General features: G+C 44.0%; 1 protein-coding gene across 1 annotated transcript in view; it reads right to left on the bottom strand.

Annotated features, from left to right (window-relative positions):
* The window catches only part of ZMYM2 (zinc finger MYM-type containing 2), a 552,630-nt gene that overhangs the window by 219,175 nt on the left and 312,577 nt on the right, over nucleotides 1–20,878 (bottom strand). Inside the window, exon 12 of the mRNA XM_030202393.1 lies at nucleotides 19,283–19,435. Within this exon, the coding sequence (XP_030058253.1) occupies nucleotides 19,283–19,435 (153 nt within the window). The remainder of the gene's footprint in view (nucleotides 1–19,282; nucleotides 19,436–20,878) is intronic.

Below are 20,878 nucleotides of genomic sequence, written 5' to 3'. Positions count from 1 at the left end.
CATGCGCGTATTCGAATGCAATGTTGTGTCCAAATTTGAAAGCAATTGGTGAAGAACTTTCGGAGATTTAAGATTTTGAACAAACGAACGTTTACATTTTTATTTATATAGATTTTGGATGTAAGCCACATTGAACCTGAGCTTTCTTGGGATAATGTGGGATATAAATTTTAAATCAATAAAGTGTACTTAATCTGATATAGAAAGTCCAGAAGATAGAATCAGAAGCATTGCTCTTATCAATTGAGCCCTAAAAGGTATTCAATAGAGTGGTGTGGTGATTTATGCTTAAGGTGCTACAGGAATTTGAGCACAATTTTCTGAAATGAATAGTAGTTCTATATGCTCACCTGAAAGCTAGGAGTAGCATAAATGGAGGATAATCTGATTCTTTCCGCGAATAGAGGTACTAAACAGTGGCCTATATCTGAGAATTTGGAACATACTTTCTACAGCAAGTTAACAGTGATTCAAAGGGGTATCGGGCAGATTTTAAAGTCTGGATGCCTTCTGCATGTTGGATATAGGTAAAACTACAAGGAATGGTTAAAAATAAATGTCAAGAATTTAAGACATGAGCGAGAAGAATTAGGAGAGCTTGATACGCAGCAGCTCTCTATAGGTAATGTTAGAGAACTCTGGGGTATAGAGAAAGGAGAAAACAAGGGGGGCTTTGTCTAGAAGAGGAATATTGTATGAATCACTGGAACAATTTTTAAGTAAACGCTAACAGAGGTTGGATTTTACAAATAAAGATTATTTTTTAAAAAGTTGGTTATTTTTCTGCACTTCTCTCAAGGCTACAGAATTGCCTTTACAATAGTCACCACATGCTCAATTCTTTTCTTTAGCTCCTTGATGATCTTTGGAGTTCCATTTCTTTTTTTTTTTTTTAATGTGTGATTTTGCCCACTAATTGCCAGCAGGTCAGGCCAGTTCTTGATATAGTGCTCAAAATGGTCTACTAAATCCCACTCTCCTACTATCTTCAGAGCAGCTGCAGCAAACTGAACTTTGCTTAAGAATTTTTGCAATTTCAATACAATCAGCCATTATTTCATGAGCAATGAAATCTTTTGTTAGATGTACACCAAATGATCCTTGCAACCATGTATTTAGTCTGGGGCTTATTAGACTTTTTCAGCCTTCAAAAATGCTTATCCGTAAGCTGCCCCAATTGGTGCTGAGCTGTCAATCATTGGCACCTGTGGGAACAAATGGCCTTTAAAGCAGCTTTGTATGTCAAGCCTTTAAAGGGAAAGGGGATGGGATTTGCTATACCGCCTTTCTGTGGTTACAAACCAGCTTATTTTCGAAAGAGAAAAACGCCTATATTTTGACCCAAATCGGGAGATGGGTGTTTTTCTTGCAAAGGCACCCAAATCGGTATAATCGAAAGCCAATTTTGGGCGTTTCCAACTGCACTCCGTCGCGGAAATGAATAAAGTTGACGGGGGCGTGTCGGAGGTGGAACTGGGGTGTGGTTATCAGCTGAGGAGAGATGGGCGTCTAGCTGATAATAAAAAAAAAAGGCGTTTTTACTGCGATTTTGGGTCACTTTTTTTTAACCCTTTTTTTCCACGAGCAAGTCCCAAAAAAGTGCCCCAACTGCCCAGATGACCACTGGAGGGAATCGAGGATGACCTCCCCGGACTCCCCCAGAGGTCACTAACCCCCTCCCACCAAAAAAAACCACTTTAAAAACTTTTTTTCCAGCCTCTATGCCAGTCTCAAATGCCGTACCCACCTCCATGACAGCAGAATATGTTCGATCCTGTCACAGCCTTTCCCTGGGTCAGATGTGGCTCTCGGGTGCACTACAAGTTCACATTAGCATTGCATTGTGGTGGGTGTAGGGTATTGGGCTCCGTGATTTCATTAGCTTGTGTTAGAGTCTCACGATGTTGGTAGTTGGTAGGCTCTTCTCCCATGGTGCTTTTCCCCCTGCCTACTGGGTCAGAGTGTGCCCTGTTGTGTTTCCGGTAGTCCATGAGGTAGTGGCCATTTTTGTAAGCCAGTTTTAGTTCCCTTCCATGTGCTAGCCACGTTAGAGAACTTAGTTCTTACCTTGAATGTGGCTGAAAGAGGGCATTGTACAACATTCTGCCAGCTCTGACCTGCTAATCTCACTACCAGGGAGACTCGTTGCCAGTGGTGGGGCACAACCTCTGATCTGCAGTTAACTGTGAGTAAACGCGGTTATTCCAATAAAGGACGTTTTCGGAGAGATTAGTCTTCAGGTGTCAACTGGTGTGCCAATGTTATACAGCAGTAACAAGTCCTAGAGGCCTGCGTGTATGCAGGTCCCTGGAGCACTTTTAGTGGGTACCACAGTGCACTTCAGCCAGGTGGACCCAGGCCCACCCCCCACCTGTAAAACTTATGCTGGTAAATGGGAGGCCTCCAAAACCCACTGTACCCACATGGAGGTGCCCCCATCACCCCTAAGAGCTATGGTAGTGTTGTACATTTGTGGGTAGTGGGTTTTGGGGGAGGGGGGTTGGGAGCTCAGCACCCGTGGTAAGGGAGCTATGCATGTGGGAGCTTTTTCTGAAGTCCACCGCACTGACCTAGGGTGCCCAGTTGGTGTCCTGGCAGATCAGGGGAGGCGAGTGTACTATGAATCCAGGATTTGCCATTATAGGTACTTTTCACATTTTCACTACTTGCAGTAACAGAATTTCATTATCTCATGTGTTTCAAAGGCCTTGTTTACTTTTACTATATAATTATGCTTCTTATAGGATTCTTGCAAATCAAAGCTCTATTTCTATTGTGTTGAGCTAGTACTGTATAGCCACATCAAAGCTAACATCTACAAAGGTGTTATTTTAGGACAACATTATTTTGCACATTTGTATTTTGTTACATTTGTACCCCGCACTTTCCCACTCATGGCAGGCTCAATGCGGCTTACATATTGTATACAGGTACTTATTTGTACCTGGGGCAATGGAGGGTTAAGTGACTTGCCCAGTCACAAGGAGCTGCCTGTGCCTGAAATGGGAATCGAACTCAGTTCCAAAGTTCCCCAGGACCAAAGTCCACCACCCTAACCACTAGGCCACTCCTCCTACTTAAACCAACAGGAAAAATAAATCCTTGTCCAGCTTTCTTCTCCCCCGTTGCTTCCATTCCTCGCAAAGTCTCTCCAGGCAAACTAAACAATAATTTTAAACTTAATCTGACCACCAACTGACTGATTTCACACAGATTAAAACTAAACCCTGATAAAAACGCAAGGTGTTATATTTTCCTGGAAAGGCAATTTACCAACCTACAATTCCTATTACTATTGCAGGATCTGCAATTTCCTTTGCACCAACCACAAAAGCTTTCGGTGTCATCTAGTGGAGGAGTGGCCTAGTGGTTAGGGTGGTGGACTTTGGTCCTGGGGAACTGAGGAACTGAGTTCGATTCCCTGCACAGGTAGCTCCTTGTGACTCTGGGCAAGTCACTTAACCCTCCATTGCCCGCCGCATTGAGCCTGCCATGAGTGGGAATGCGCGGGGTACAAATGTAACAAAAAAAAACAAAAAAAAAAATCTTAGAACAACATCTAACCTTTAGACCACAAATATCCATTATAATGTACTCTTGCTTTTAGAAACTGAGGATGATCTCACTCTTTTGTTATCAGCAAACTTGATCACTGTAATGCCATCCTAAATAGTGCATGCAATGTCTCCAAATAGTCCAAAATATAGAATTCAAAATTATTATTAACTCCCGTAAATACGATGATTTAACTCCATTGCTTTGCCTGGAAAACTGGCTATCAGTAACTCACAGAACAACATATAAAACCCCTCAAGTTAGTTCATAAGATTCACCATCTCTCCTGGCCATTGACCCCTTATGCTTTCTTAATGATCACTCAGGTCTACACAAAATAATTACTTAAACATCCCTTCTTTACACATTATTGGTTTTGATACCATTAGGAAAAAAGTTATTATAGTGTAATGGCCCCCCACCCTCTGGAATTCTTTGCCTATACCCTTTGAGAATGTTCCCACCAAAATTTCAAACAAGGGCTGAGGACTTATTTGAGATACATTTGAGACCTAAACTCCATTCAATATAGACAAACTGATATATTTCTCCTACCCAAACTCTCTGCCTCTACCACTTCCAGTGAACAGGGCATAATCCAGTGGTGGAATGATCCGATTTTTTTTCTCCTTACTGTCTAGATTTGTATTTCTTTTTCACTCTTTTATATTTCTATTTCATTAAATTGTCAACCACTTAAAAAGTTCGCTCATCAGCAATATATCTAGATACAAATAAACTTGAAACTTACATTATGAGTGTTCCTTAAGTAATAAAAGCAAGCTTTGGTTTGTGGTTCACTTGCCAGTTTGATTTTTGCATTTGAGGGTGAACACACTTAAATGTTCCTACTCTCTTCCCCCTCCTCTTTTTTCTCAATTGTAAGTTGTTGTTTTTTTCAAAGCATTCTATTAATATTCCATCCTTCCTTCTTGCCTCTTAATTTTTGAAGTTTGTCTTTTTAGTCCTATTTTCTCTCTTCCTTACCAGTTAGAATTTTTGCTACCATGCCTTTGTCATGAAGTTGGTGCAGATTTCCCTCCCTCTCAGTACCTGAAGTGATGATCAATTTTTGATTTTCACTTTGTGGTTTTTTCCATAGAGCTGCTTCGCACATTGGCTATTTTTATTGTATTAAAAAAAAAAAAGACAACAAATGTGCAGCAGGTATGTTTGCTATGGTTCAAGCATATTAAGCAAGAGGCGCATGCTCATTGGTAGTATGTCCTTGGTGGGAACTCAAATTTCCCGGTTGCTCAGAATATGGTTCTTCTCTTTTCTTCTTCTGCTTTGTTATAATACTGAGCCTAGTTCCAGTTAGCCAGGGATCTTATTGGCTTTCTCTAGTCAGAGTTTTCAGTCTCCACCTGCTGAAAGGCATGCACAACCCATTAGTCACATTCTGGGCCGGTCCAGAGAGACGCTAAGGAATTGCCCTTAATGCAGTTATGGTGCCAAAACATATTGGCAATTGATTAAATTGTCATCTACACTGGACTTTCTATGGGACTTACATCATTACTTCAACTTGCTCTTATGGATGTTGTACTTTGAATAAACCTCTTAACGAACAAAGATACCTAAAAAAACCCAAACCCAAAATCAAAATAAAAAACCCCCATAAGACTACAGAACCACTGGCCACGAAACTGAAAGGAGGTAAATTTTAACACATCAGGAAATATTTCTTCACAGAATTGGTGGATGCTTAGAATGCCCTTCTACACATTGGGTTTTTTTTTTTTTTTTTGGGGGGGGGGGGGGGGGGGGACCTATTCAGAGCAGCAGTCACCACCCTAATGATCTTACTAGGAAAGCTGGATGGGTCATGCTAGACTATTAAAAAAAAAAAAAAAAAAAAGTGATGCAGATCTAAAAATATATAAAATTCTTTATTATAAAAGTCATAAAAATGACCCAACACAGCCATGTTTCGGCACAAAGGTCTACCTCAGGGGTCAAACAGATCTGTCGGGTTGTGGTAAAGAAAAAGATGTTAATATCCTGGTTGTATGAAACGGCATGTCTTCCCAAAGGAGAAACTGCTCTGCGATGCTGCAATGTCTTACCAGAAAAATGGTGATGCGACAAATGCGTTGAAACCCTCTGCTCAATGTGTGGCGGCACTGTACCTATAGGATGTGATGCTGCCTGGCCAGTGTATCTCGTAACAAAGCAAAGACAGAATTCATTGCAACCCTTCCCATGCATCGTCATTGAATTAAACATCTAAAGAAAGAAGAACAGAAACAAAACACCCAACACCCCCACCTCTATGAAACCTTGCAGCAAAACTGTGTGCAGAAAGGAAACCTTCTACCATGTGAAGGTAGAAACAGAAAGACCAGTGTAGGACTCCAGATTCATCTGCTGCAACTAAAGGAAAGAAAATTATCAGGTAAGATTTTTTTGTTCCTTAAAGTCAGCAGCAGATGAATCCAGAAACCTGTGAGATGTAGCAAAGCACTGTCTAAACGGGGGAGGGCGAGACCCTTCGCCGTGACTTGAGTGTAGCAGCTCAAACGGATGCACCTGAAGCACCTGCAGAACAAGATTAAGACTCTAATTTGGACAAAGCTGGATAACCGAAGGCTTAAGACGCGTTAAGGAAATGCATCACACTAGTATGAGAAGCAAGAGGAACTCAAGCAATGTGACCACGATAGCAAGGTAGGACAGCTACCTGCACCCGTAGCGAACTGGCAACTAAACCTTTCTGCATCCCAGACTGCAGAATGGCTAAGATATGTGGCAACGAAGGCTGAAACAGTGAAATGGCCCGCTTGGAGCACCAGGCTTCAAAGACACATCAAACCTATGTGTAAGCCTCTTCGGGCCACAGCTAAAGGTGAGTTTGAATCCGATGTAGAACCCTGCCGATCAGCGGCTGGGTGGGTGGGTGGGGGGGGGGGGGGGGGGGGGGGACAAAGAAGAACCTGTTCGGGCCACGGCTAAAGGACAGCATCCAGTCCTTTGGCGCCACACTCTTTTCTTCTGCTGAAGAACCGAAGAGCCTTGGCATTCACGCTCATCGCCATCAAGCCCAAGGCAGGGGTCTCTCAGCATTGAACGATCAACTGAAAAGCAAGTGGAGAAAGCTCCCCTTCGCCCAGATCCAGAGTGTTGTGGCTGAGAAAATCGGCCTGCAAACTCTCCACCCCTGCAATATGCGTGGCAGATCACCGCGGTAGGTGAGTCTCCACCCACCGTAGAAGTACGTCTACGTCCTCCACCAACAAAGGGCTGCAAGAGACTGTTGGCGGATATAAGCAACCGTCATATTGCTCAAGAGAACCCACTGGTTTCCCCAGAAGTTCTGAAAAACCAGAAGTGTCTTGAAGACCGCTTGAAGCTCCAACCGACTAATGGAACACTGCGCCTCCGTTGCGGATGGAAACCCCTGTCTGTAATGGGAGAGACAATGTGCTTCCCACTCCGAGAGACTGGTATCAGTTATCACAACCGTCCTGTCTGGAACCAACAGTGGAATGCCTCGTGTTAAATTGCTGGATTGTAGCCACCATTCCAGACTGCAGCCAGTTAACTGTTGCCAAACCAGATGCCTCATGTAGTCCTCTGAGACTGGGGACCAATGGCTCCACAAAGACGGTCCCGAAAAAAAGGCAGATCTGCAAAAACTAACGTGGAGACAAACAAAGCAGGTCAGTAGTACAAATAAAACTTTATTATAAAGTAAGTGTCTGACACAGGCAGTGTCGCCCAAAAGGGCTGCGTCAGGGGCTCTAAAATAACAAATAGACAAAATTATAATCACATGTATAAAAACATATATACAGATATAATGATCACATATATAAAAGCATGTACATAAAAGCAAAAGGAACCCAGATACCATAATATAAGTCATTAAGAACACATGATTTTTTTTTCTTTTGTTTTCTTTTTTGTATTATAGCCACAATTGGCGTCTAGTAGGGCATTTATTGTGTATGAAGACCTTATTTTAGGTAGGCGTCCAACTTATACAGCATTTCTCGTTATATGTTACATTTTTTATTCTTTATTACATGTTATCAACAGTAGTTGTATCTTTTACATATATGTTTTCACCATGTGTTCTTAATAACTTATGTTATGGTATCCGGGTTCCTTTTGCTTTTATATGTGCTATCATATCTGTATATATGTTTTTATACATGGAATTATAATTTTGTCTATTTGTTATTTTGTTTGCCTCCTCGTTGGAATTTGCGGATCGTCTTGCTTCCTGTTTTTTGGGACCATCTTTGTTCAGCATTCTTGAACCTGCTTTGGCGGGTATCATGTCGTTTTCACCATGGAAGAACGTTCTGAGTTTTAATGAAGACTGAAGAGAATGCTACCATCTGACCCTTCTTTAAAGAACCAGAAGCACTAGAGGACTATATCAAACATTGGGAAGAAGTCAAACTAAGTAAGAGATGTAAAAGAGTGGAACTACATGGTTCATCTTTATTAGAATACTGTACATATAAAAGGATCCCTAGGAGTCAACAAACCATTAACCCTATTTAATGACGACAGTACATTTATTCTACAATGGGAAGCAATATTTAATAAATGCTCCGTGAAAACTTGTAAAAAGAGCAGAAAGTCAAGGAAGAATCAGATAAAGAATTAACTTTTTTAAAAATAAAATACTTGTTTTGATATATGAAGATTTTAAGAGAAGTAGTGAACAATTTGAAAGAGATTGTAGGTTGTTGAAATTTGAAAAAATTTAGTCGTGATGATCAAGATTATAAAAATAATAATGTGTATCCTTGGCATAAAAAGAAGCAACAAAGGAAGAAGAGTTACAGTAGACTGAATAATAGAGAGACTAGGGATTTCCAGTTTTCTACGGTATAACAAACATCTTGATACTCAAACTAACATAGAGCACACTACCAAGTAGCCCCAGTATGGTAAGGGAAAGGAAGAGACCTAGAAGAGATCAGGATGAAGTGTTTGACCCTTCATCTTCCCTGTATACCACACCCCCACGTGTTAATATAGAAAAACAGGTTTTTCAATTAGGTCAGCTTTGGAAAAAAGTCCACTACGGACAATTGCTCCATAGGCGATTTGAGAGATTATTTGTACCACAGAGGGAGGGGACAAGGATGTGGCGGAGGAAGAGGAGGATATCAATACAAGACAAGAAACTAAGGGGGGGTACTAAATACTGTATATAACATTTCCAAAAGAGAACTAATGTGTTGAACAAAGATCTTTCCTTTGTCCCCACTCCAAGATACAATGCTTTTAAAACAAGGGTGGAGCTATTTAAGTTCATTAGAAAACTAAAGATCATAGTTTTTTTTCTAAAAATACTCAAAGTGTGACAGACTCATCCATAGTTAGGAATAACAGTAAGTGGCGTCCACCTAGTAATGCACATCATCTGATTCAATCCTTTAATGCTAAATGAGATAATGGAACAAGAGAAGCAAGATAAGAAAAGGATATTTTCAATATGAATAGAGAAGAATACGTAGCTATTAAAACCAGCTGACAAAGGAGGAACATTTGTAGTCATGGATAGAGAATTTTATATTGCAGAGGTCAACAGACAACTGGATGATACAACATTTTATCATGTGCTTGGAGAGGATCCTACAAGGGCGCTCAAGCAGGAAATTAAGTCATTAGTGCAACTAGGCCTAGAAGCTCAATACATTATTCAAAAGGAAGCTGATTTTGAGGATATTGAGGGAGCTCAGAGAGGTTCTGGCGGGTCCTCTTAAAGATTTGTTTAATATATCCTTGCAGACGGGAGAGGTTCCGAGGGATTGGAGAACGGCGGAGGTGGTCCCTCTTCACAAGAGTGATGATAGGGAAGAAGCTGGAAACTACAGGCCGGTAAGCCTCACTTCGATTATTGGAAAAGTAATGGAAGCGATGCTGAAGGAAAGGATAGTGAATTTCCTGGAAGCCAATAAGTTGCAAGATCCGAGACAACATGGTTTTACCAAAGGGAAATCGTGCCAAATGAATCTCATTGAGTTCTTTGATTGGGTGACAGGAGAATTGAATCAGGGACGAGCTATGGACATAATCTACTTAGATTTCAGCAAAGCTTTTGACACGGTTCCCCACAGGAGGCTCTTAAATAAACTGGATGGGCTGAAGATAGGACCCGAAGTGGTGAACTGGATTAGGAACTGGTTGACGGACAGAAGCCAGAGGGTGGTGGTGAATGGAATTCGCTTGGAGGAGGGAAAGGTGAGTAGTGGTGTGCCTCAAGGATCGGTGCTGGGACCGATTCTATTCAAAATATTTGTGAGTGACATTGCCGAAGGGTTAGAAGGTAAAGTTTGCCTATTTGCGGATGATACTAAGATCTGTAACAGAGTGGACACCCGGGAAGGAGTGGAAAACATGAAAAAGGATCTGAGGAAGCTAGAAGAATGGTCTAAGGTTTGGCAATTAAAATTCAATGCGAAGAAATGCAAAGTGATACACTTAGGGAATAGAAATCCTCGGGAGACGTATGTGTTAGGCGGGGAGAATCTGATAGGTACGGATGGGGAGAGGGATCTTGGGGTGATAGTATCTGAGGATCTGAAGGCGACGAAACAGTGTGACAAGGCGGTGGCCGTAGCTAGAAGGTTGTTAGGCTGTATAGAGAGAGGTGTGACCAGCAGAAGAAAGGAGGTGTTGATGCCCCTGTACAAGTCGTTGGTGAGGCCCCACCTAGAGTATTGTGTTCAGTTTTGGAGGCCGTACCTTGCGAAGGATGTAAAAAGAATTGAAGCAGTGCAAAGAAAAGCTACGAGAATGGTAAGGGATTTGCGTTACAAGGCTTATGAGCAGAGACTTGATGACCTGAACATGTATACTCTGGAAGAAAGGAGAAACAGGGGTGATATGATACAGACGTTCAAATATTTGAAAAGTATTAATCCGCAAATGAACCTTTTCCGGAGGTGCGAAGGCGGTAGAACGAGAGGACATGAAATGAGATTGAAGGGGGGCAGACTCAAGAAAAATGTCAGAAGTATTTTTTCACGGAGAGAGAGTAGTGGATGCTTGGAATGCCCTCCCGCGGGAAGTGGTGGAATTGAAAACGGTAACAGAATTCAAACATGCGTGGGATAAACATAAAGGAATCCTGTTCAGAAGGAATGGATCCTAAGGAGCTTAGCCGAGATTGGGTGGCAGAGCCGGTGGCGGGAGGTGGGGATAGTGCTGGGCAGACTTATACGGTCTGTGCCAGAGCCGGTGGTGGGAGGTGGGGCTGGTGGTTGGGAGGTGGGGATAGTGCTGGGCAGACTTACACGGTCTGTGCCCTGAAAAGGACAGGTACAAATCAAGGTAAGGTATACACAAAAAGTAGCACATATGAGTTTATCTTGTAGGGCAGACTGGATGGACCATGCAGGTCTTTTTCTGCCGCCATTTACTATGTTACTATGATTTTTTGATAGTAAAAGAACCTGTGCTTCTTACACTATCGGGCTCATTTTCGAAAGAGGATGCCCATCTTTTAACACAAATCGGAAGATGGACGTCCTTCTCCCAGGGTCGTCCAAATAGGTATAATCGAAAGCCGATTTTGGACGTCCCCAACTGCTTTCTGTTGCAGGGATGGCAAAAGTCCAAGGAGGCGTATTGGAGGCATAGTGAAGGCGGGACCTGGGCGTGCTTAACACATGGACGTCATCGACCCATAATGGAAAAAAAAAAAAGGGCATCCCTGACGAGCACTTGGACAACTTTACCTGGTCATGTTTTTCTTACGACCAGGGCACAAAAAGGTGGCCAAAATGACCAGATAACCACCGGACAGAATCAGGGATGACCCCCCCTTACTCCCCCAGAGGTCACTAACCACATCCCACCCTCAAAAAATATCTTTCAAAATATTTTTTTCCAGCCTCAGATGTCATACTTGAGTCCATCACAGCAGTATGCAGGTCCCTGGAGCAGCTTTAGTGGGTGTAGTGTACTTCAGGCAGGCGGACCCATATCCATCCCCCACCTACGTTATGTTTGTGGAGAAAACAGCGAGCCCTCCAAAACCCACCACAAACCCACTGTACCCACATCTAGGTGTCCCCTTCACCTGTAAAGACTATGGTAGTGGTGTACAGTTGTTGGTAGTGGTTTTAGGGGGGGGGGGGGGGTTGGGGGGCTCAGCACACAAGGTAAGGGAGCTATGTTCCTGGGAGCATTTTATGAAGTCCACTGCAGTGCCCTCTAGGGTGCCCAGTTGGTATCCTGGCATGTCAGAGGGACCAGTGCACTAGAAATGCTGGCTCCTCCCACGACCAAAGGACTTGCATTTGGTCATCTCTGAGATGAGCGTCTTTGGTTTCCATTATTGCCAAAAATCAGAAACAACCAAGTTTAGGAACTATCAAAATTTCAGGATTTAGGTGTTCCCAACTGTATTATCGAAACGAAAGATGAACATCCTTCTTGTTTCGATAATACGGGTTTCCCCGCCCCTCCATCGGGATGTTTAGCGAATACGTCCTCAACAAAACTTGAACGTCCCTTTCGATTATGCCCCTCCACATATTCTCCTGAAAATACACAAATCTCTTTCCTCCACTCCAGGTACCCCTGTACTGACTTCAGGTATAACTGCATTTTTGTTTTTTATGTTTACTATTTTTGTATTAGGACTCTTTTTCCCTTGCTTCCTTTTGATTTTGCAACAATTACGAGTTTTATCCATTCTTTAACGTTATACAAATGAGCTCATCGTTATTTTATCTATATTTCTTTTGTTGTACTATGAATATGAGCTACCAGCAATGAAACTGTTGATTTCAATGTATCTTTTGATCCTATGTGGTGGTTCCACTTTTGACCTTTGACTTCTACATTTGCTTTAAATTACATCAACATCTGGTTCAGTTCTTTTCCAGAGAGATTGAAGAGTGTGGTAAGTCGCTGTCTTTCATTGTCTTTAGCTTTGGGCTGTTCATTGCCAACCCTGTGCTTATCTCATTTTTGTTGCTATTCTCATTTTATAGTTTGTATCTCTGAGTAAGCCGATGCTGTTTTTTTTTTTTTCTGTTTTGTCTCAGATCCTACTCCATTTAGTAAGTGTCTTATCTAGTTTGTTTCTACCCTTTTATTGATCTCTTTTAGGTTCATATGCTCATTTTTATTTTTGTATTACAGCCACAATTAGCGACTAGTAGGGCATTTGTGTATGAAGACCTTATTTTAGGTAGGTGTCCAACTTATACAGCATTTCTCATTATATTTGTTACATTTTTTATTCTTTATTACGTTATCAACATTAACTGTATCTTTTATATATGTTTTCACCATGTGTTCTTAATGACTTATGTTATGGTATCCGGGATCCTTTTGCTTTTATATACATGCTTTTATATATGTGATTACTATATAGCGAGAGATACATACCTGTAGCAGGTATTCTCCGAGGACTGCAGGCTGATTGTTCTCACTGATGGGTTGACGTCCGACGGCAGCCCCAGGTCTGGAATTCTTCCTAGCAACAGAGCTTGCTAGAGCCCTAGTGCGCGCACCGCGCATGCGCGGCCGTCTTCCCGCCCGTCGCGCGAACGTGCCCCTCAGTCAACTTACAAAGCAGGACAAGGAAACAGAACTCCAAAGGGGAGGCAGGCGAGTTGGTGAGAACAATCAGCCTGCTGTCCTCAAAGAATACCTGCTACAGGTATGTATTTCTCGCTTTCTCCAAGGACAAACAGTGTGCTTGTTCTCACTGATGGGGTATCCCTAGCCCCCACGCTCACTCAAAAACAACAAAGAAAGGTCAATTGGGCCTCGCAACGGTGAGGACATAACAAGAATTGACCTATGAACCAGAACATCTAACTGAGAGTGCAGCCTGGAACAGAATAAAAATGGGCCTAGGGAGGTGGAGTTGGATTCTAAACCCCAAACAGATTCTGGAGCACCGACTGCCCAAACCGACTCTCGCGTTGGGTATCCTGCTAAAGACAGTAGTGCGATGTAAATGTGTGGACTGAAGACCACATTGCAGCCTTGCAAATCTCTTCAATAGTGGCTTGACTTCAAGTGAGCCACTGACGTTGCCATGGCTCGAACACTATGAGCCGTGACATGACCCTCAAGAGTCAGCCCAGCTTGGGCGTAAGTGAAGGATACGCAATCTGCTAGCCAATTTGAAAAGGTATGTTTCGCGACAGCAACTCCCCTTCTGTTGGGATCAAAAGAAACAAACATTTGAGCGGACTGTCTGAATGGGCTTGTCTGCTCCAGATAGAAGGCCAATGCTCTTTTGCGGTCTAATGTGTGCAACTGACGCTCAGCAGGGTGGGTATGAGGATGGGGAAAAATGTTGGCAAGACAATTGACTGGTTCAGATGGAAGTCCGACAGCACCTTGGTCAAGAACTTAGGGTGAGTGAGGAGAACTGCTCTGTTATGATGAAATTTAGTATATGGAGCATGGGCTACCAAGGCTTGGAGCTCACTGACTCTACGAGCTGAAGTAACAGCCACCAAGAAAATGACCTTCCAGGTCAAGTACTTCAGATGGCTGGAATTCAGTGGCTCAAAAGGAGCTTTCATCAGCTGGGTGAGAACGACATTGAGATCCTATGACACTGTAGGAGGTCTGACAGGGGGCTCTGACAAAAGCAAACCTCTCATAAAGTGAATGACTAAAGGTTGTCCAGAGATAGGCTTACCCTCCACACGGTAATGATAAGCACTAATTGCACTAAGATGAACTCTTACAGAGTTGGTCTTAAGACCAGACTCAGACAAGTGCAGAAGGTATTCAAGCAGGGTCTGTGTAGGACAAGAGCAAGGGTCTAGGGCCTTGCTATCACACCAGATGGCAAACCTCCTCCATATAAAAGAGTAACTTTTTTTAGTGGAATCTTTCCTGGAAGCAAGCAAGACAACCTCTGAAAGACCCAAGGAGGCAAAGTCTACACTCTCAACATCCAGGTCGTGAGAGCCAGGGACTGGAGGTTGGGATGTAGAAGTGCCCCCTCGTTCTGCGTAATGAGGGTTGGAAACACTCCAATCTCCACGGTTCTTCGGAGGACAACTCCAGAAGAAGTGGGAACCAAATCTGACGCGGCCAGAAGGAAGCGATCAGAATCATGGTTCCACGATCCTGCTTGAGTTTCAGCAAAGTCTTCCCCACCAAAGGAATGGGAGGATATGCATACAGGAGGCCCTTGCCCCAATGTAGGAGAAAGGCATCCGACGCTAGCCTGCCATGGGCCTGAAGCGTGGAACAGAACTGAGGGACCTTGTGATTGAGTCAAGTGGCGAACAGATCCACCAAGCGGGTGCCCCACGCTTGGAAGATCTCATGCATTACTTTCGAGTAGAGAGACCACTTGTGAGGTTGCATTATCCTGCTCAACCTGTCGGCCAGACTATTGTTGAAATCTGCCAGATAGGTGGCTTGGAGAAACATGCCGTACCGGCGACCCCAAAGCCACATCTGAACGGCTTCCTGACACAGGGGGTGAGATCCGGTGCCCACATGCTTGTTGATGTAGTACATGGCAACCTGTCTGAATTTGAGTAATTTGATTGGACAGCCGATCTCTGAAAGTCTTTAGCGCGTTCCAGACCGCTCGCAACTCCAGGAGGCTGATCTAAAGACTGGTTTCCTGGAGGGACCAAACTCTGAGTGTGGAGACCATCGACATGAGCTCCCCACCCAAGAAAAGATGCATCCGTCTTCAGCACCTTTTGAGGCTGAGGAATTTGAAAGGGACTTCTCAAGGTCAAATTGGATTGAACTGTCCACCAATAGAGGGAATTAAGAAACACCGTGGACAGCTGGATAACATCCTCCAGATCCCCCGCAGCTTGATACCACTGGGAAGCTAGGGTCCATTGAGCTGATCTCATGTGGAGACGGGCCATGGGAGTCACATGAACTGTGGAGGCCATATGGCCCAGGAGTCTCAACATCTGCCAAGCTGTGATCTGCTGAGACGCTCTGACCCAGGAAACGAGGGACAGAAGATTGTCTGCTCTCGCGACGGGGAGGTAGGCCTGAACCGTCTTTGAGTCCAGTAGAGCTCCTATGAATTCTAGTTGTTGAGCTGGAAGAAGAAGGGACTTTGGGTAGTTTATAACAAACCCGAGTAGCTCCAGGAGTTGAATAGACATCTGCATGGACTGCTGAGCTCCTGTCTCTGAAGTGCTCTTTACCAGCCAATCATCGAGATAAGGGAAGACATGCACTCCCAGCTTGCGTAGAGACGCTGCCACTACCGCCAAGCATATGATAAACACCCGAGGTGAAGGTGAGCCCAAAGGGCAGTACACAGTACTGAAAGTGCTGTGTCCCCAGACGGAATCAAACATAGTGCCTGTGAGCTGGCAGTATCGGAATTGGCGTATAAGCATCCTTCAAGTCCAGAGAGCATAGTGAATCATGGGAAGAAGGGTGCCCAGGGAAACCATCCTGAATTTTTCTCAAATCAGATATTTGTTCAGGGTCCTTAGGTCTAGGATGAGACGCATCCCTCCCCCCGTTTTCTTTTGCACAAGAAAGTACCTGGAATAGAACCCCATCCCTTCTTGCCACGGTGGAACGGGCTCGACCGCATTGGCGCTGAGAAGGGCGGAGAGTTCCTCTGCAAGAATCTGCCTCTGCTGGAAGCTGAAGGACTGAGCTCCCGGTGGACAATTTGGAGGTTTGGACATCCAATGGAGGAAGTATCCTAGCTGGACTATTTGGAGAACCCACTGATCGGAGGTTACAAGAGGCCACCGTTGGTGAAAAAATGTCAACCTCCCTCCGACCGGTAGATCGTCCGGCACAGACACTTTTATGTCAGCTATGCTCGTCCGGAGCCAGTCAAAAGCCCATCCCTTGCTTTTGCTGGGGAGCTGCAGGGGCCTGTTGGAGGCGCATCCTTTTGACGTGAACGAGCGCGCTGGGGCTTAGCCTGAGCAGGCTGGCGGAAGGAGATTGAACCTGCGCTTATAAGCGTAGGGAGCATTCTTCCGACCCCCGTAAAAAACGTATACCTGAAGAGGTAGATGCTGAAGGCGTCCGGGTGGAAGAGTTGTTGAGTGCGGTTTCCCGCTGATGGAGCTGTTCTACCATCTGCTCGACCTTCTTGCCAAAAATGTTATCCCCCTGGCAAGGAGTGTCGGCAATCCGCTGCTGGACTCAATTCTCCAGGTCAGAGGAATGCAGCCATGAGAGTCTGCTCATCACTATACCCTGAGCAGCGGCCCTAGACGTAACATCAAAAGTGTCATAAGCACCCCTGGACAGAAATTTACGACATGCCTTCAGCTGCCTGACCACCTCCTGAAAAGGCTTGGCCTGCTCGGAAGGGAGCTTATCGACCAAGTCCGCCAGTTGCCTCACATTATTCCGCATATGGATGCTCGTGTAGAGCTGGTACGACTGAATCTTGGCAACAAGCATAGAGGAATGATAGGCCTTCCACCCAAAAGAGTCCAGAGTTCTAGACTCCCGCCCCGGGGGCACCGAGGTGTAATCCCTAGAACTCCAAGCTCTCTTGAGAGCGGAATCCACAACCGCAGAGTCATGAGGCAATTGGGTCTTCATCAACTCCGGGTCCCCGTGAATCCGATACTGGGACTCAGCTTTCTTGGGAATGGTGGGATTAGTTAGTGGTTTTACCCAGTTCGCCATCAATGTCTGCTTAAGGACACTATGTAGGGGAACAGTGGATGACTCCTTAGGTGGTGAAGGATAGTCCAGGACCTCGAACATCTCAGCCCTGGCTCATCCTCAGTGCCACTGGGAAGGGAAATGGCCTCAGACATTTCCCAGACAAAGGAAGAGAAATACAAACTCTGTGGGAGAAGAAAGCTTTCTCTCTGGCGAAGGAGTAGGATCAGAAGGCAGACCACAGAACTCCTCATCCGCGTAATCTCTTAGGTCTTCCTCTGCCTCCCATGAGGCCTCTCCCTCGGTATCAGACACGAGTTCGCTGACTGCAGTCTGAAGCCGGGGCCCGTCTCGACGCTGAGGAGCGATGTCCTCGATGACAGGTGTGAAGAAGTGGACTCCCGTGGCCAACAACAATGAAGCTCCCTCCACAGACGTCAACGGGGAATCCACTTGGGTGGCAGGCGGTACCAATGTGAAGGCCTCACCACAGGCTGGGGAGCCAGCCGCCACATCTCTCAACGGTACCGGCGGCGCAAGCACCACCAGTACCGGAACAGACGGTCGCAGCAGCCTTTCCAGGATCCCTGGAAGAATGGCATGGAGGCGCTCATCTAGACTGTCAGGTAAGGCTGTGGGGTCGGTGCAGGAGACGGAGCCAGAATCTGTCTAGGGCAAGGAGGCGTTACCGGGCTGTTCCGGAGAAGTGCGCTTCGACACCTCCTGTATGGAGAGTGAGCGATCCTTCCGGCGTCGACGCTTCACAGGTGCCGAATCCTTTGGCATCCAGGAGCTCTCGGTACTGTGACGGGAGGGTGACCGATGACGGTACTTTTTCACGTTCGCTCGAAGCACGGTCTCGGTACCCCCCCCCCCCCCCCGGTACCGACAAGGAAGACGTGGAATCCAAACGTCTCCTCGGGGTCGGTCCCAATGGCCCTGCAACGCAGAGGCCTTCGAGGCAGGTGGAGACCCACTCGAGGCCCACTGCTGCCAGCGTGAGATGGTCCCTGGACAGCCATTACCTGCGCTCCCGACGACGATGCACTCTCCGGTGCTGACATTGACACCGCCCCCGAAGGGCCGGGCGAAGCTTGGAACAGGCGCTCCCCACTGAGCTAATCTCGACGCTTGTGTCCGCTTTTTAAGGCCACAACACAAAGTACAAACGTCGGGGCGATGACCCGCCCCAAGACACTGAATACACAAAGCGTGTGGTTCAGTGGCTAAGATTGCCTGGCTGCACCGAGTGCACTTCTTGAAGCCGCTGGCAATCTTCGATGACAACAACGGAAAAAGCACAGCAGCGAAATAAAAGACGCGATGGCACCAAATAAAACACAAAAAGGGCGAAAAAACCCCGTACGGGCAGCCAACAGGGCCGCACACGAAAAAAAAAGAAAACACAGCATATCCCCCAACCCCCAAGCAAAAAAACAAAACAAGACACACATCAACAACCTGCACACACACCGCACCCTCACACACTCACACAAAATAACTCTGTGACACATACACACACACACACAAAAAACCACATGCTAGCGCCCGTTTCATTGGTTTCGGAAAAGGGCCTTTTTTACTAGTATCTTATATTTTCTTTTCCTTTATGTTTTTTTTTTTTTTTTCATTAACACCACAGGGGTAAGAGCTATTGGAGAGCAGAAAAAAGATAACGCAAATGTTTCTACAAAGCATGATACGCAGTGACATACATGCATACCCATAACATTTGTCTAGGCTCTGAGCTCAACAGAGTTATTCCATATTAATGGTACTGAATGACATCATACACTTGTGTGACCAATCCATCCCACTTATCAATGGAGAAAGCCCTATATCAATATGAGCACAAGCGGTATCAAAGCTGAAGTTTTACTGCATTTGTAATTATCTACTTTTTAAAGTCTTTCCAAACTTAAATAAGCCTTTGAACAGTTCAAATACTCAATGTGATTACAAGTATTCCTGCTTTCAATAAGAAAGCTACATTATCAAATATAGGAATTGTATTGTGTGATCAATATATTCTAGGTAGAAACAATTCATCTTCAGTTAAGAAGAAACAATGCATCTTCAGTTAAATTATTAACAGGATTATATGTATGTATATATATATATATCAGAAAAATAAACAGGCACAAACCTTCACTACAGAAAGGCTTTTTTACACCAGAGAATTTCACTGTTTCATGCAGAGTCTTCTCTTCTTGGCAGTATTCACAGTATGTCACTATGCAATGAAGTTTTTTATAGTCCTCACAACAAACAGTGGCTGCAGAATTGATATACTTATGTTCTAAATGCATAATAGAAAATACAATAGTTAAGATTGTGTAAACTAATTAAAATGAACTCTAAACTATCAGAATAAGACTATATAAATAACACTATACATGGTTATACACGGAGTAAAATTAAAATCATGAGATTTCACATACTCATAAATAGATCTAAGGATTTTTTTTTTTATTTTTTTTTATTTATTGGTATAAATCATTATTTCACAACAAAATCATGAATATGCAATAGGCATTTAACAACAAAGAAAAATAAAACAAGAAATTACATTTAAAGCCTTTCGTCCACAAATAAAGAAACATTTGGTTCCAAGAATCAAGAAATATAATAAAAAAAAAATAAGTAAAGAAAATCCCTACCAGTTGCTACCCCGGGATTACTGATCCCAGCCTGCATTTTATGGGGGGCACACCACATTTATATCTACTCTAGCATCTAGAAATTCTTTTAACTGTTTAGGATCAACAAATTGAAACTGTTTGCCCTCAAGCATAAAGTTACATATACAAGGAAATCGTAATACAAAGTTTATTCCCAATGCCAACGCTCTAGGACGCTGTTCCAAAAAGGCCTTGCGCCTAGCTTGTGTGGGCCTTGAGAGGTCAGGAAAAACACGAACCTTTGAACCCATAAACAAGTTATCTAAATGTCTTAAGGAAAGTCTTAATATTGCATTGCGATCAGGTTCCAAGACAAAAGTAACAAGCATAGTAGTCCTCTGGGTAATAATCTCTAGTGAACTCTCGAGGAATGAAGTTAAATTCATTCCATCCCCCACCATTGGGAGATTTCCATCTCCCCCCTGTGGGCTCCAGATGTAATAGGCCCGTGTAATGGGAGGCAATGAATCTTTATCCATTCCAAGTATGTCCACCATATATTTCTTAATCATTTCAACAGATGAAATCAAAGGAGACCTAGGAAAATTTAGGAACCTAAGATTAAGTCTCCGAATCTGATTCTCCAAGTATTCTGTTCGTTTATGAAGAAAAACATTGTCCTTAACCAAAGCAGTTTCTAAAGTTTCCATTTCTTGTAATTTAATATTCAAATTTTCCACTTTCAGGGCCTGCTGCGCTGATACCTGTGCTTGGAGTAACGCAGCTTCAGAAATAATTTTTATATTATCAGTATTTGCTTTCAATGTAGGTTGCATGGAGATTTGAATGTTATGTACCATATCCCATAGTGACTCTAATATCACAATTGCTGGTCTAGTCACGCCAGAAATTCCAGGAGGGGATTGAATTTGAGCACCAACTTCAGATAATTTAGAAACAATTTCCAAAGGAAGTACCTGTGAAGCTGATTGAAAAAGTGTTTCTTTCAGTTGGGGGTCATTTTCTATCGCCGCAGTCCTTCCCTCGAGCGGGTTAGGTTGAACACTTTCATTTTCCTTCCCTGCTTGGGCTATCGGCGATTCCCTTCCGGGTTGAGGCGG

This window comes from Microcaecilia unicolor, chromosome 4 (genome assembly GCF_901765095.1).
Source record: "Microcaecilia unicolor chromosome 4, aMicUni1.1, whole genome shotgun sequence".
Lineage (NCBI taxonomy): Eukaryota > Metazoa > Chordata > Amphibia > Gymnophiona > Siphonopidae > Microcaecilia > Microcaecilia unicolor.
Note: the sequence above shows the minus strand (reverse complement) of the source record. Positions and strands in the feature narration are given on the sequence as shown.